The following is a 16,464-nucleotide window of genomic DNA, read 5'->3' as shown; positions in this document are numbered from 1 at the left end:
TAAGTATCTCATGACTGAACTGTCTCCCCTACATGACTTGCATTGTGGTTTTCAACAGTAGCATAATCCTCCCAGTGACAGGAGCAGGATGAGAACTTGCATCATCTGAAACCAGTTCTTAAAATTGTCTACAGTTCTACTCTAGTCTCCTAAACACCACAAATTAGTCTCACCTTAGTCGAGAGCAAGGATTTTTTTTTTTTTTCCAGTTGGTTTAGGTCAGTATTCATCCTGTGTCAGAAAATATGCCAGTATCTGTTTCACTTGTCAAGGAATGACATACTAGTTTTAAGTTTTCAGCACAATTACTAAGAAATCTTAATTTTTCAAATTGGATTATAAACCCTTTTAAGCCAGCATCTTAACAGTTCAATTTTAGTAAAACAAAAGCTTTAAAAGCCATTCACCAAAAAAAAAAAAAAAAAAAAAAAAAGCAGTCTGAGAAAGTGCATGCCTATCAGAATGCTATACCTTGGACATCTCAACACAGTAAGCTTTTTGGCTTCACTTTCACTCTGTAGTTTAAGGCTGGTTTCAAGCTCAGATCCACCTGCTTCTGCTTGTACTACAAGGATTCCAGAAACAAACCGTACCCAGCCAGCACTATTTTCTTTCCCCAAAGAGGCAGCTGGTCTTCTACCAGGACTTGATTGGCAACAGAGTAACTACATTGAGGACTCAAAGGGCAAAGATGTTTGCTACCTAATCTAACAACCTGTTTGATACCTGGTACACTCATGATGGCAAGAAAACTGACTCCTACAGGTTGTCCTGACCACACACCTGTTGTGGCATATGTATTCATTTAGACACAATAAATGGATACATTTAAAAGAACTCAAAGAGAAATGCAGATGATCTTACTGTTTTAGCATCTTTTCAGGTTGTGTTGAATTGCCTTTGACTCAGCAAACCCTATTGGCATTAGGAGCTCAAAAAGGTGAATGGAACCTAAAAGAGGGGATGCCATCTTAAGCACAAATGGTTCAAAACAAAACAAAATCCAAAATTCAGTCTGAGGGGAGTAAAACTATGTAAAAAGCCAGCTGGGTATCCACACACAGTAATTTTGCCAGACAAGTGTGGTCAACTCTCCATGTCCATACATCTTGTATCCATGAATAGAATCAACTGCAGAGTTCTACTGCCAGGGAGAGGGCTGTACTTTGAGAACAGACTTCTTTTCCCTGAATAAGTAGGGTAACACCCACCTACATAGTATTTGTATTAGGCAATATATTAAAGATGATTTAACAGTCAATATTATGCAAATACGATGCCGCTTTATAAGACTAGGGCATTTGTGGATCAATCTCAATCTCACACACATGAAGCAACTCTGTATTTAAAATTGAAAGGCTGGGGCTGAAAAGATGGCTCAGAGGTTAAGAGCACACATTATTCTACCAGAGGACCTGGGTTCAGTTCCCACAACCCATATCAGGTGGCTCAATCTTGATTTGTAGTCCCAGCTCCAAAGGACCCAAGGCCCTCTTTTGGCCTTCACACAAATGTGCACATAACAAAACAAAGACTCAATACCTGAAAAAAAAAAAAATTAGTTCTTGGAAAAAGTAGCTACACAATCTTTTTATGCTATTTGCTGATGTGTATGATGTGCAAAAAAATAGTGAAAGTGAAGCTTCTCTCCCCCTGGAGATACCAGAGATGACTGTTACTTTTCCTTATTTTTCTCCTTTGCTTCAACTCTCTGCAATGAACATACATTACTGACAAACAAAAATCACTGCTCATGGAAGGAGTGAATGGGCAAGTGTTCTGATTATGCTTTATTCGCTGCTTTTGTAAAGCTCCTCACAAAAGCAAGATACAAACCAGCCACTCACTAAGAGCACCAGTCTCTAAAAAAGCAGGGAAATCACTCAAATCTTCCCCACACATTGAATTGTAATACATGAAGTGTAGCGAGAGATAGTGAGCCAGGCTCAGCAATCAAGTGCCCTCCAAATGGCAACTCTGAACTTCTACACTACCTGGACCCAGAGCTACTAAAATCAATGTCAGACTCAAATCAAATGGGCACTGATTTTTATTTTTAAGATGAAAAGAGGTGGAAAATAAATTATGAATTTCCATAGAAGTGGATACAAACCTGCAGGAAAAAAAAATACTTTTCCTTGTAAATAATCAAGCAAAGGCAACTGAAAAAGCGTACCTGAAAACTAAAAAAGTTATTGTGAAAACCAGCCTTACTTTAAAACACAAATGCAACTAATGAATACTTTATTGGCAAAAGACAAGGTAAGTGTGCAGGACTGATTGAAGGCATATTAAAGTAAAAATAGATTTAGTTTAACTCCATTCAGCACTTTGTTTAAAACTCAACACTTTCCCTTCAAATTCATTTAGTCTACTCTAATGAAATCTTGTTTGACATGAAGTTACGATCAACTGGATTACATTCACTACCTCTTACCTATGCATCACGTGTTCATTACAGCGCTCTACAACAAATGAAATAAAAGGCCATATAACTAAACTCACCTGTCCTATTTCATTTGGCCATTAGACTCACCCTAGGGCACATATCAAGTATGAGGCAGAAAAGGAAGTAAAATCTGAAATTAACTCATCTGTGAGTCAGAGAGCTAGCTGTTAAAAGCAGTCCTTAATGACCAGAGCTCTGTGCAGCAGCTACAGTGCCTGGGATTACTAAAGCAACATGAAAAGTTGAAAATGGAGGTTGGCCAAGGGACTGTAAACATTCACAATTCCTTAGGAGAGATATCCGAGACGTTGGCAGGTGGCTGACATCTAAGTAACAGCAAGATGACCTCTTCTAATCTATCTGGTTACACATAAGTCTGCATTAGCAAGACTCTGCTAAGAGGTCGGGATTGTCATTAAAATGTGACATTATGGAAAGAGGGGCTTTGCTACCACCAAGTAACCAGAGAGAAGTGCAGAAAGGAAAGTATGGACCTTCACAGACACCTGAAAATTTAATATTAAGATCATAAGTCTATTTTAACTATTTTCTCAGGTGCTAATTTCATTAAACACAAAATGAACACTAAAACTGTTCATGTGAAAGTGGCAAATGTACTACAACTACAAAAACAGAGGTATCTATTATGAGATCTAAGTAAATAATTTCTATTACCATTTTCATTACTTATAAGACTTCATTGATTCCTAGTAACGAGTCTTTGAGACTCAACTGGGTGAACAAAATGATGACAACTCTGAATCACTTCTTTTATTAACAAATTATAGCACAGAAGCCAAGTTGTTTTTTCTTATTACATAGGCAACAGAAACCGCCTCTGTACTTACAGCCACAACATAAAATCCTAGAGGAAGAAATCTTCTATCTGGGCTGGCTAAAAAGGTAAAGCCAACCAGGGGACACAGTACAGTGAGCACAGTGACCACAGGGGCTTGCTTTGCTTTCCCTACCTTTGATGACTTGAAAGCCCTATCAAAAGGAAAGATCAACGAGTATGAGGTGCTGAAGGCAAAGAAGGGACAACATGGACAACTACACAGGCACCTGTACAAAAATCACACAAAGGCCATGGAAACTTGAGAAGGTAAAATGCCAACCAGGGACAAGCCAGCTTTCTAGAGCTGCAGCAGTTCTGAAGTAAATGACACGTCCCTGTTGTACAGAGCACAGTCCTTACATTGGGACTTGTTTGAGAAATTAATAATAGCCACTAAAAATAAAAAATAAAAAGCTAAAAAAATATATAGACAGCACAGGTAGACCACTGGGCATCAGGAAAATACTAAATTGTTGAGAACTAAAAAGTATTAAAAAATCCAAGTGAAACAAGTGATAAGTGCACCCACCATAGCCACACGAGAGGGGTGTTTTAAAGGCAGCATTAACTGGGGCTTTGGAGCACGTCACTTTAAATATCCCTAATTTGTGTATGTGCATGGTGCATGTTTTCATTAAAAAAAAAAAAAAATTCTTTTAAAAAAGTTAGGAAAATGAGATCTGGTACCATCCATCATTTACTACTGACTTTTCTTTAAACTTGAAAATAACTGGTAAATTTGAAATCACACTGGTAAGAGTTATAATCAGAATCCCTAAATATAATTTATTAATGCCATTCAAAGGCAAAAAGTTACACCCAAGATAGTATACTGTACTAGTCAATAAAATACATGAAACCCCTTAAATTCTCAGGAAGAACATAGTTATTTCCACCTCTCCTAAATATGTTCTGGTGCTTCCCAACTATTATGTTATCTCTGGACATCATAAAGAAAATTCTACCAGGTAACTCAAGCACATTTCATTTAAAGGCTCTAGAGTTTCTTTCTTAAAAAAAAAAAAAAAAAAAAAAAAGTCTTGAATTTTTGAATTTTTAGAAAATTCTAGAATAAGGTAACAAAAAAACCCAACAAAACAAAACAAAAAAAACAAAAACACATTATATCAGAATAAAATCTGTGTCATGTTCTTAAACATAATCACTAAAAGAGCGACCAAATCCCGGCACTTCCTCTGCATATATCAGCAAACAGTGTGAATGCTTAAGGACAGGAGAAAATTTTCTTTGATGGGATCATGAAGAACACAGAACTGAAAGAAGAAAAGTAGAACACAGGTTCTGGCCAGTTACTGAAAATTCATTACTTCAACAAAATAGAACAAATCTCTATAGAAAGTATTCATTCAGGAAACACGACTTCTTCCCACCTATTTTCCTTCATATTAAACAGAAGTTGCTGTTATTCTAGATCAGTGATTACATCTTTAATTACAAAAGTTTAACTATTTACATAATTTTATTGCTGTTTATTGTAACAAAAGATTAACTGGTTTGTAGAATCCATCCAGTAAGGTAGAAACTGAAATCCACTGTTCCAGAAGACACTGCTGTAGAGGAAATATATCTGATGTTCAGTGTACAGCGTAAGAAAAGTCCTTGCATGTCATCTGGTTCTTGCTGGAGTCATCTGTGTTCATCTCTCAGAAAGCAAAGAATCCATTTGACATTTCAATAAATATTAAATTGCAAAAATTAGCATCCATGGACTAGACATCCAAGAAAAAGTAGTTTTGATGAATGATTCCCAGAATCAAGTGTGTCCGCCTTTAGTCCAAAGAGATGACGTCAGGAATGTTACTCCCACTGCTGGTTATGAGCCCTGTCTCACTTCTGCTGCTGGATGAACTAACATGAGTACTGCTTTCATGGGGGCTGGTGGTGGTGACAGACGTACTGCTTGCTGTTAAGGGTGAGGTGAGACTATCCAAAAACATAGGAGGACAGTACTGCTTGAAACAAACAATGATGCTGATAAGGAAGAGGCCACAATGGTTTGAAATAAAGAGACTAGAAATTGTTAAGATATGTACAACTGACAGCCACAAAGTTAAATCCTGTTGGGATTTAAAAATACCAAATTTCCTATTTAAGAGGAATATGGTACGGACTTAGCTACTTTACGTACGTTACTGAATGCCACACACTTAATTGTCTTGAAGGTGTGGAACTTGTTTGCTGATCATATACACAGGGAAAATGTCAACAATAACAAATCATTTAATCGACTCAAACCTCAAAAATTACTTAATTACTGAAACAAAATTCAGTGATTTTTCAAAATTTAGAATCAAACAGACCCTTTGTGAGAAATATTAAGAGTGACAAGCTGAATGATGGCATTAGATTCCTCTATAAACAAATGTAACAATACATATTAATAATCTCAACATTCATTCTGAATTGGAAGATATATGGCAGCTAATTACCATGGGATGTTCAGAGAATAAGAACATAACCACAATTTATTATTTCTTAACATCCCTCTCCAAAAGTCCGTATTTCAAGTCCCCTTCCATCTGGGTGATGATTCACATACAAATACAAACCTGAGTGTAGTAATCTAGAAATGGTAAGAATGTAGATTAAGAGCTAACTGTAATTTTATATTTCACTGTAGAATGTTTTACATGAAACACAACTGCACTGATTTTAACACATTATATCTAGTGCTACTAAGTTTGTCTTCAGTCAGACTACAGAAAAAAAAACTCAGTAACACCCAATATTACCCATCCTACCTATCATTTAGATTCGTCTTAGAGACAATGAATTATGAACAGTAACTCAAAACTGAGCTGTCAAGAGTATGCGATGTTCAATAAAAAAGGAAACAGCTGGAACTGCAATTCAAATTGAGGCTGCCTGTTTATTGATTGACTCACTGGTTGGCTGGTTTTTAGTTTTGTTTTTTTAAAGACAGGGTCTCATACTATGTAGCTCTGGCTTTCTTGGAAGACACTATGTAGACCAAGCTGACCTTGAACTCACAGAGATCCGCCTGCCTCTGCCTTTCAAGTGCTGGGATTAAAGATGTGATCCATTGTGACCAAGTGAGGCTTCCTTTCAACAAAGAAAGTTGTTTTTTTTGAATGAATAACTCTTGGTTTGTCTATAAACTTAATGCCACACATGAAGAAATTCAATGGACATTTGTGGAAGCTCTGACAGTGCAATTGCCAAGCATTAAAAATTCTCTAAATTCAAGTCAATTATAGTACAACTTATGAAAATATAAAAAGCCTAGATGGTTGCATTTTAATCTGCTACCATCCAAGATCCAAGTTTGTTTTTGCCTATACCATAGCATTAATCTGTAAAAATGCTAATAAATGTTGCTGTCCTGCTGCTTTGAACACTTATGAGTTGGGTTGCTGCCATTTAACTTTTACTCTAGATCCCTTAAGTATACAGCTGTACACGAATAATAAGCATTGTGGAACAATATGATGATGTAGAGGAGAAACCTATGGATCCTATAGTCAATATAAGGCTCCACTCTCACCCTCCTACTAAGTTACCAAACAAATCAGGCCCCCACTAAGCATGTTAAATAAAACTATGAAATAAAAACTACAGGTTCCAAGATTATTCTTCTAAAGCACTGTTCATATGAAAGTATGCAATTCTCTTAAACACGAAGACCTTACATTCTAAAAAAATATGTAACTTCCCTGTAAGGTCTTACTCATATAACAAAGTCAAGTCAGGCTGATAAGAAAATGCTCAGTCCACACAGATCTTGGGCTCAACTGTCCTGTGCTGTTTGTGCAATCAGATGCAGACACTGAAACAAGAGGCTCACACAGCATCTACGGTCAGTCAATTCTGAAGCTGGTGAGATGGATCAGTTGTTCCAGCTACCCCTAGGTGCAACATCTGTGCCTCAAGTGTTTTCTTTTGCTGTTCCACCCCGTCCCTTCACTTTCTGTGTTTTGCCTCTGCTGTTGTGATAATCCTAGAATTTCTTTTGATTGAGAGCAGCACCACCGCAACTTTCAACTGAAGCCTTTTCAAAGTCTGACTCTGTCTTTTAAACAATGATCCAATCTCAATCACTGATCCAAATTAGATGAGCTTTAGCTGACTGTTTTAAGTAAATGTTTTTATTGTGTAAAATCATAGCTTACAAACTTAGTATTGCTTTCACTCATTCTAATCACTTGTAGGACTTGGAGACTTGTAGAAAAAAAACAAGTGATTATGTCCATAAAAACAGAAAGTTTAAGTAATAAGAACAATAAATAAGTTTAACAACAGTAATTTTATTCCTTAAAATAAAATTGTGATATTTATGTAGTATTTCCTTTCCATCCACATGAGAATTGACTGTCCTGATTTTATGCAACTGGTCATATTTAGTTAGTATGACATAATCAACAATCAAATACAAATTAGTTGCTTAAATTCAGGATACATACCTGGGTATCAACTGGAATAAGGGAAAGAAAATCCAAACCTAAAACAAAAATGCTTTGTTAATAGTTGTCTCATATTTTGGAGACAAGAATTATATCTCAAGATCATTGTGCATTTATAAGTCAGAAAACATCTGTGGTAAATGCTCACCTCTCTGCCACAGTGAAGTTCTATAATCATAATTGGTGATGTGTAATGTATCTAAAACCCAAAGATGAATACATTTTTTGACCAAACAACTAGAAAAACTGCCTCCCAGCAACTCAAAAGCAGCAGGCCAAAAACTTTTCAGACTAGTAAAACCAAATCTTTTTCTTTTTGTCAGTTAGTAGAGCAAGAAGGACATAATTACAAATCATAATCACCTTTCAACCATTGAAAAACAACATACTTAGGTTCTTAAGATACTTTACATTTATTTTACAGAAATACAACACATTAGGTTACTCAAAAAATACCAATTCCTTAACAGATAGTTACTTCATCAGAAGCTATCTGCCCCCCCCCCCCCCCCCAGGATAATGCTCTGCAAAAAGCACGCACTTGGAAGCGCTACTTACTAACAAGCTAGTTTAACAGCTAATAGGTTCTCAGCTCATGCAAGGTCCTAAACCAAGGAACTTGAACTCTACAACTACACTCTGTGAATAGGAACGTGAAAAAAGTTTTCCTCAAAAAAGTATTCAAGTAACAATAAGCTATAGGAAAAAAAATATCTGAAAAGTCTAGCAAAAATTTTCAAAGTCAAAATTCTTAAAGACCTCCCTGTGTGATCAAATGCTTTTAAATTATTTTAAAACATTAAAAAAACAAACAAACACATACTGAGTACAGGCATTAAATTAGGGCAATGTTGCCCAGCACTTGGGAGGCAGATATAAGCAGATCTCTCTAACAGGCCAGCCAGGGCTACACAGTGAAATTGTTTCAAAGTAAGACATAGATACATACTATAAACAAACAAACAAAAAGGCCAATGTCTGTTCAGTCCCATATATTTTTATTTTTTTATTCCTGGAATATCCCTATGCCTACATGGATGCCTTCATTTACCTTCCAGTAGTCTGTTTGTTTTTATGTTTTTCGAGACAGGGTTTCTCTATGTAGCCCTAGCTGTCCTGGAATTCACTCTGTAGACCAAGCTAGCTTCAACTCAGAGAGATCTGTCTGCCTCTGCTTCCCAAGTGCTGAGATGAAAGGCGTACATCACCATCTGGCTCCCATAAATTTCTATATGCTGGCATTTAATAGACCAACCACATGGAGTGAAAGTATAATACTTTATCACTATAAAAATAGAGATTAGTAAGAAAGATAATGGACATTCAATAAAAACTATTAATAACTTTAACTAAAAAAATCTAAAGCCTCATTATTTCTTTATTTACAAATGAGTGTATTTTAAACACTTATCATTAAACAAGCTGTAACCCCAGCCATTTAGAAGGAATTACTGAAACAATTTTTAAACACTTTTAAAATGTATTAGTATATTACTAGCTACATGATATAGCAGTTTAAACTGATGAACAAAGCAAATCAAAACCTACTGCTGCAGTGATTTACCCACTAAAATGATAACCAGAAAGTGACAGATTTAAAAGAGAACACTTTTAAATTATTTAATAAATCTCTCTGCTTTTAAATAGCAATTCAAGCCTAGCTAGCTTTATATGCTTTCTGAGAGTTTTACAGGCAATGGTTTCAAGCACTGACCATTGGAATATCACTTAATAAATCGGGCAGATTTTATTCACTGTTGTTTTGTTCTAAGTGGTGTAACATATGTGCTCACTTTACAATAGATTTTACATTTTTAAAGATATTTTTAGCGTGTGTGTGTGTATGTGCATATCCTCATGCACATATGCATAGGTACCCACACAGGTCAGAAGAGGGGGCACTGGATACCATGGAGCTGTAGCTAAAGATGCTGGTCAGCTGTCATGTGGGTGCTATAAAATGAACTCAGATCCTCTGCAGTAAATGCTCTTACCCAGAGTCATCTTTTAGATTCAGCTCCTGCTTTTGAATATTTTTGTTGTTGGTTTGGCTTTGTCACAGGCTGACAGGCTGAACTCAGACCTCCTGCCTCTGCTTCCTATCTGTAGGGATGACAGGCAGGAGTCACCATGTCTGCCTTGCCATCTTTAATGGAGGTTATTCATTCTATTTTAATAACAAGCTAAACAAAAGCTAAAGAAAGTATTACCATTTCAGAAAATGTACCACAAATTGAAACAAATCATTTGAAAATGCTCATTCTTTTCAATGTCCATCTGTTGCCACCTGATGACTCTAAGTAAACACTTAAGTTTGATAAAACATTACAACTGTTTCTGAGAGATATCATTATATACTGTACACTGAGGGCCAATGTCTTCCAAAATTGGTTATTTCAACTCAACTTGTAATGCAAAGAGCATTACAGTACATTTCATGTATCCCTGCAAATGTAAAATCTATTTAGAAAAGCTTTTTAGATGTACTTGGTCTATTTGTTTTGATGTCTCACATACAGATAATTACACATACTACAATTTACACAATGCACTTATAAGATGTATAAACATTTTTCTAAAGTTTGGTTGAAATCTTAAGATTGTCTTCCAAGCATCACACAAAATCCAAAGAGAGATTAATGTAACTATTCCTCAATAAAAACATTTCTGTGTAATTTAAAAATTATTTCTAGTAATTAAAGAGTAGACTATCATCAAAAACATTTTTATCACTTAGGTACACTATTTATAGTTTCATCAAGAGTAAAATATTACTGCCTTATTTGCAAAATGTTATTTCCTTATTTTATCATGTTTCAACTGTAACACATTGATAGGTTTTTTGCCCTCAAGTATTTCAATTTAAAATGTTCTATCATTTATAACTGAAAAAAGTGCGATTAAAAATTCTGACAATATAATTTGTGTTTTAATTAACATTAATGAAGTTGAAATGTTTGAATTTTAAATGCTTTGTTAATACAGCAGACTGATCATTTGCTTTTAGTTCCCTCATTGACAATCACACAGTCTTTCCTTACTTGAACCATAAACTTCACAAAGCATAAATGCTACATAGTTAAATATGTGAGGGTTTTAGCACTTTGAAATTTTAATCATACGACTTTTAAGCACCATTCACACCTGACAATATGGCACTAGCAATAATCAGGTAGACGTATGTTTTCTTGAAATAATCAAGCTGTTTTCAACTCCATAAAAACAAATTATGTTTATTTTGTATTCACTGTTGCACAGTATCAGAAGATGTTCCAAGCTGCACTTCGTTATTAGTATCATTTCTTCTTTGTTCTCCTGCAGATTCAGAAGATTCAGATTTATGATGTTTACAAAGAATGTCAGAATCTATGAAAACTGTCGTCTCCATTCTTGGTGTTCTACTTAAATTTATACTATAAAAATATTAAATTCATCAATGCCAGACCTGCACATTATGACTACTTATATAAGAATTATACATCCAATCACTAATTACAAAAAAGTACATTGACAGTAATACAGAAGTACAAACCGAAGTTCTTAGGTATCTAACTGCTATACAACATTTAATAACTAGTAACTTTTCTAAAAATAACTGGTCCATTCTATTTAAGTTTATCAACTGCAAAAAAAAGTTTTTCAATATTTAACAACCAGACATTGATTTATATTGTTCAAATATAGGCCTTAATGTAAGTATGCTCTCCATAAACTTAAATTAATTTTATAAAATATAAAGTTCAGGCACATTTAAGACACATACCACCCCCACCCCCAAAACAAAAAACAAAAACAAAAAAACCCCCTAATCTCATTTATGGCTGAAATCAGAATATACATTCACAGATTAAAAAGGATGCAATAAAACAAACAAAACAAACTCTCACATACCTGGCAAATCTGATGACATGCTTGACACTGGCGTGTGGTGGAATGGTACTGAGTAGTCTGTTAATGATGGTGGAATAGCAGCAGGATCGACAGAAGTCACACTGGGCACCCTTACAGAAGATGGCTGATACATGAGAACCCTGTTTTAAATAGTATGGGAAATTACAAATAATCTGGCTGTTAGTTCAAAGGAGAGAAGAGCTTAACCACTGGGCACTCTCAGATATACATTCAGTAAGTCTCAGCACAAGTGTGTGGCAGTCATTCACTACACAATTCTTCTACACTCTGTTCTCAACTTTCCTAGCAGCCTTCATTCTCACATGAATACCTCTTGGTTCTCAAAACTAGTTGTTGGCATAGAAGCAAGGTGGAATTAAAATATACTGTAAAGCAGTTCTCAACCTGTGAGGAGTGACCCTTTCACAAGGGTCACATATCAGATATCCTGGATATCAGACATTTACATTACAATTCATAAGAGTACCAAAATTACAGTTATCAAGTAGTAACAAAAATAATTTTATGGTTGCAGTCATCACAACATGAGGAATTGCATTAAAGGGTCAGAGCATTAAGAACGTTGAGAACCACCATCGTAAAGGAATACTTTAATTCACAAACAGAAATGTTATTTACATTTTATGCTAATGTACACTAGCATATATATATATATACATATACACACACACACACACACACACACATATATATATATATACACACATACACATACATATACTCGTAACTTATCTATGAAGACATTTGGCACTAAAACAGAGTGCTGTTAAGGTCTGACTTAACTGCTGGGCACAGAAGCACGTGCCCCCAGCATTCCCTAGCAGCATGATTTACAATAGTGAGCTCTAAGGCTGCCAAGACTACTTAGTGAAAGGCAGTCTCAAAAAAGAATTGAAAAACAATTGAAAAACAAAAAGGTTTTTAAATTAGAACTTCTGTATGAAACTACTAACACAGGCTTGTTCAGTCTCAATTATAAATTCAATCACTTGATTTGAAATGTAGAAATGATCTGAATTAATCAATCCTAAAGCTATTTACAGCTTGGTGGTACAACAATACAATCGGAAATTAGGACAAGATGACCAAATCTCAGGATTTAAGATCTTCACAATATCCAGAAATAAGAATGCTGACTACTATGGCATACCACCTACCCCTGTAAGAGGATCTATACCTATGAAGTGAGTCACTCAGGTTACTATAAATACAAATCAAGCATACAACTTTACAGTTTAGTGTGTATAAAAATTATGCATAGTCTCTAATTAAGATTTTATAATTCTAAAAAGCAGGCTATTAAAAATTGGGCCTAAGTTTGAAAGGCTCGGCTTGAAGCGGGATTTCACATTCATCTATACCCTAGTTTTTTCTTAGCTTAGAAAAACAACTAGCATGTTATAAGAGAAATATCTTAAACATTTAAGAAAGTAAACAACATTATGGACTGTTTATACTGGGAATGGATAACTTAGCAACAAGTTATGAGATACAGACAGGGAGGAAAATATTCAAGTTAGCGTCCCACAGCTGCCAACCAATACCAACTCAAAAACCAAGACTGAAGAAAAACCAGTATGAGGTTGAAGACAACACAATTCTTTGGGCTGGGAATGTACCACAGCTGGTAGAGTACCTGCCTGGCATGCATGAGACCTTGGCATCAATCCCCAACACCACATAAAACTAGACATGGTAACAAAAGTTTGTAATCCTAGCACTAGTCACATTTGAGAGGCAGAGACAGAGAATTTCAATTAAATTCTTTTCCAAACAAACAAAACAACCAAAATGGGAGCAGGAGCAGGAGCAGGGACGCGGAGGGGAGGGGAGGGGCAAAAGTGAGGGTCAGATAGAAGGGGGGGAAAAAAAGAGAGAAAAGGCAAGAAAAAGAAAGCATAAATTCTTTAGAAACTTAAAGGAAAACCATGGTGACAAAGCGGGACAAGGATAATAATCAGGGTATGTAGACATCCATTCCCACAGCTGAAACACACTCTATCATATTTGCATGAAACTCTTCTATAATCTTGACTTAGTGTCAAAGTCTTGAGTTGTTAGAATCTACTTAGACTCAAAGGTCCTTCTAAAACTGGCTTTGTGTCATGATATTATTAAGATATTTAAAAATGCCTAGCTGCTACTCCACATCTCTTTATCAAAACCAGAAATACTGGAAACAAAGAAAACACAGTTGTCTTGAGTATATATGCAAGATTGTACAGCTAATTATGGCAATGCCATAGTATCAGGTCAGAGTTCAGATGTCTTGTATAAAAACTGATCAAGGTAGGGGTCCAGGAAACACAATATACTTAAGGCAAAAACATAAACCTGGCGTGGTTAGTTTTTGTCAACCTACACAGAGTAAAGTGGTCTGGGAAGACAGAAACTCACCTAATGAACTGTCCTGTGTGCCATTTTCTTGACTAATGATACGGGAGGGACAAGCCTACTGTGTGGATAATGCTAGCTCTGGACAGGTGATTCTGGGTTTTATAAGAAAGCAAGCTGAGCAAACCATGAACACAAGAATGTGTGTGTGTATTTAATTTATTTAAAAAATTCCTATTTAGGAACTGATGCAATGGCTCAATGCTTAACAGCATATACTTTTATGGCAAAAACCCTACAATTCAGGCCTCAGCACCCACATTAGACAGTACACAATCACTTCTAACTCCAGCTCCAGAAGACTTAATATCATCTTCTGGCCTTCAATGGTACTCTGCTATGTACTCCTCCCCTCCACAAACAACTTAAAAATTTTTACATATTAAAAAAATAGTAATAAATAAATTCAACTTAGCAATCTACTTAATATACTATCTGTTCCCTGTCATGAAAAGAAAGAATAATTTCAGGAAGCTAGGAGTGCAGCTCAGCATGTAAGAAGTCCTAAGCTCAATTCGTAACTACCACTATCCCCAAAATTTACAGCTTGAAGAAAAAGAGACAATGGCTGTGTCCACTAGAGCTCCTCCTCCTCCTTCTCCTGTAACAATTCCCTAGGGATTTTCTCATTTTGATCCTGAACTGAACTGTTCATTTGATTCTCAGGAAAATCACCAAACTCCCTTTCCTTCCTTGCACACTTGACTGACAATTAAGAGTCAAGCCTATGTTATATGTCCATATAGTTACACCTAATTAATGTACACTTATTTTGTTTCTCCCATGCCAAAAAGGTGGAGTCAAAATATACAAATCCAATGGGCACACAAATTATCAAATTATTAAGATCTCATTAGAGATTGTAAATATTAAAATATTCAATGGTAGACCAGGCACAGTGGTGCACACCTGTAATACTAGCACTCAGGGAGGCAGAGGCAGGAAGATCACTGTAAGTTCAAAGCCAGCCTGGTCTCATAAGGTAGGTCTAAGAAAGCCAAGGCTATACAGAGGAAGCCTGAAAACAAACAAACAAACAAACAAACAAACGATTCAGTGCTGATTAATTCCTACTGCTTGACCCTTGCAACTATTACTATAAATCCAACATTCTAGTTTATCAACAACAATAAAAGCGACGCAAGCTCTCAAGAACTGGGACAGAGCATGATGTAAGGTTAAGCTGAAAGTTTTCTATATGCTTATATCATACAAGTCTCTTCAGACAGAAGTTATAAAGCTGCATTAAAGGGCTCTGGCATAAATTACTATTTAAACAGTGTAAATTCTGACACTAAAATTTAGTAAGATAATTTTTCAAGCTTTAATATGTTACTCATTTCCTCATAGTATTCATAAATATACACACAAGCATATGTACACATAAAGCAAAAGATGAGCTGCTCCAGAAGTAGGGAACAAACAGTAAGGGTATTAAATATGTGTCTCTCTCAACTGGGGATCAGTAATAGTTGCTGAAAATCCCAGTTTCTTTTCTGCTTGTATGATCAGAGCAAGAGCCCAGAGTGAACTTAAGTATATGAATGAAAACTCTTAATGCATTTTCAAACACCTAACTATAGAACAAGTAAGGTTTCCATATTATTTGGTATAAAACATGATCTAAATTCTAATGTTTATTATATAGCAGCAATGTCCTGGCAATTTACTTTCACATTATAGTATCATAAAATTGTTTTAAGTGTGTCAGTGTGCTACTTGCATGTTAAGTGCACCACATGAGTACCTTGTGTCCATGGGGGCCAAAAGAGGGCATCACAACACCTAGAAGTAGAATTATGAACAGTTGTAAGCCAACATGTGGGTGCTGGAAACAGAACTCAGGTCCTCTGTAACAGCAAAAAGTGCTCTAAACCACCAAGCCATTTCTCTCCAAGCCCCAGAAAATGAGATTTTTAACACAAAGCCTCAACTCCAAGTCCTCAGGAAGTTTTCCCACTTATCTTTCTTCTACTGGTCCAAACTGCTATTGTCATGCAAAGAGTAAGCCTCTAGCCAGTGAACAGCTCTCTCTTGAGAATTAGAATAGTCGAGACAGTCTCTTTCTTGACTTAACACCTTCAGTCCTGATATCCATTTGTCCACTGCATTCTGGGCTCTCCTACTCACTTTCCTGCTTCTTCCTCTAGGCTGTACTCCTGGGCATTTCTCAGCGATCAGCCCGAGCTAAAATACTAGGTACAGTATATACCTACATACACTCTAATAGAACAAGATGGTATGGTACGTATGCTAATATGCATGCAGTGTATTAAGTGTTCAGTTTAAGCAGTGAGCCCATCATCATTAAGTGAAGTCAGATATTTAAAGGCATTGAAATTTCAATCATGAGACATTTACTGAACACTTTTAAAGCATTTATTAGGATAACTAGATAGTTGTCCTTATGACAAAACCAGTCATTAATG

The 16,464-nt window shown here is 35.8% G+C and overlaps 1 protein-coding gene across 7 annotated transcripts in view; it reads right to left on the bottom strand.

Moving 5' to 3' along the window:
- Nucleotides 1–4,053: 4,053 nt before the first annotated feature.
- The window catches only part of Pias2 (protein inhibitor of activated STAT 2), a 69,457-nt gene continuing 57,046 nt past the window's right edge, over nt 4,054–16,464 (bottom strand). For 4 of the 7 annotated variants that reach the window (XM_055622499.1, XM_055622496.1, XM_055622500.1 and 1 more), the window contains 3 exons: nt 11,621–11,760; nt 7,730–7,767; nt 4,054–5,260 (listed from right to left, as the gene is read on the bottom strand). In XM_055622499.1, coding sequence (XP_055478474.1) covers nt 5,078–5,260; nt 7,730–7,767; nt 11,621–11,760 — 361 coding nt within the window. In that variant the 3' untranslated portion in view covers nt 4,054–5,077. The other 3 variants (XR_008721841.1, XM_055622497.1, XM_055622502.1) reach the window with 3 other exon arrangements.

This window comes from Psammomys obesus, unplaced genomic scaffold (assembly GCF_907164565.1).
Source record: "Psammomys obesus unplaced genomic scaffold, mPsaObe1.curated_primary_1811, whole genome shotgun sequence".
Taxonomy (NCBI): Eukaryota; Metazoa; Chordata; class Mammalia; order Rodentia; family Muridae; genus Psammomys; species Psammomys obesus.
The sequence above is the reverse complement of the archived record's forward strand: the minus strand, read 5'-3'. Positions and strand labels throughout refer to the sequence as shown.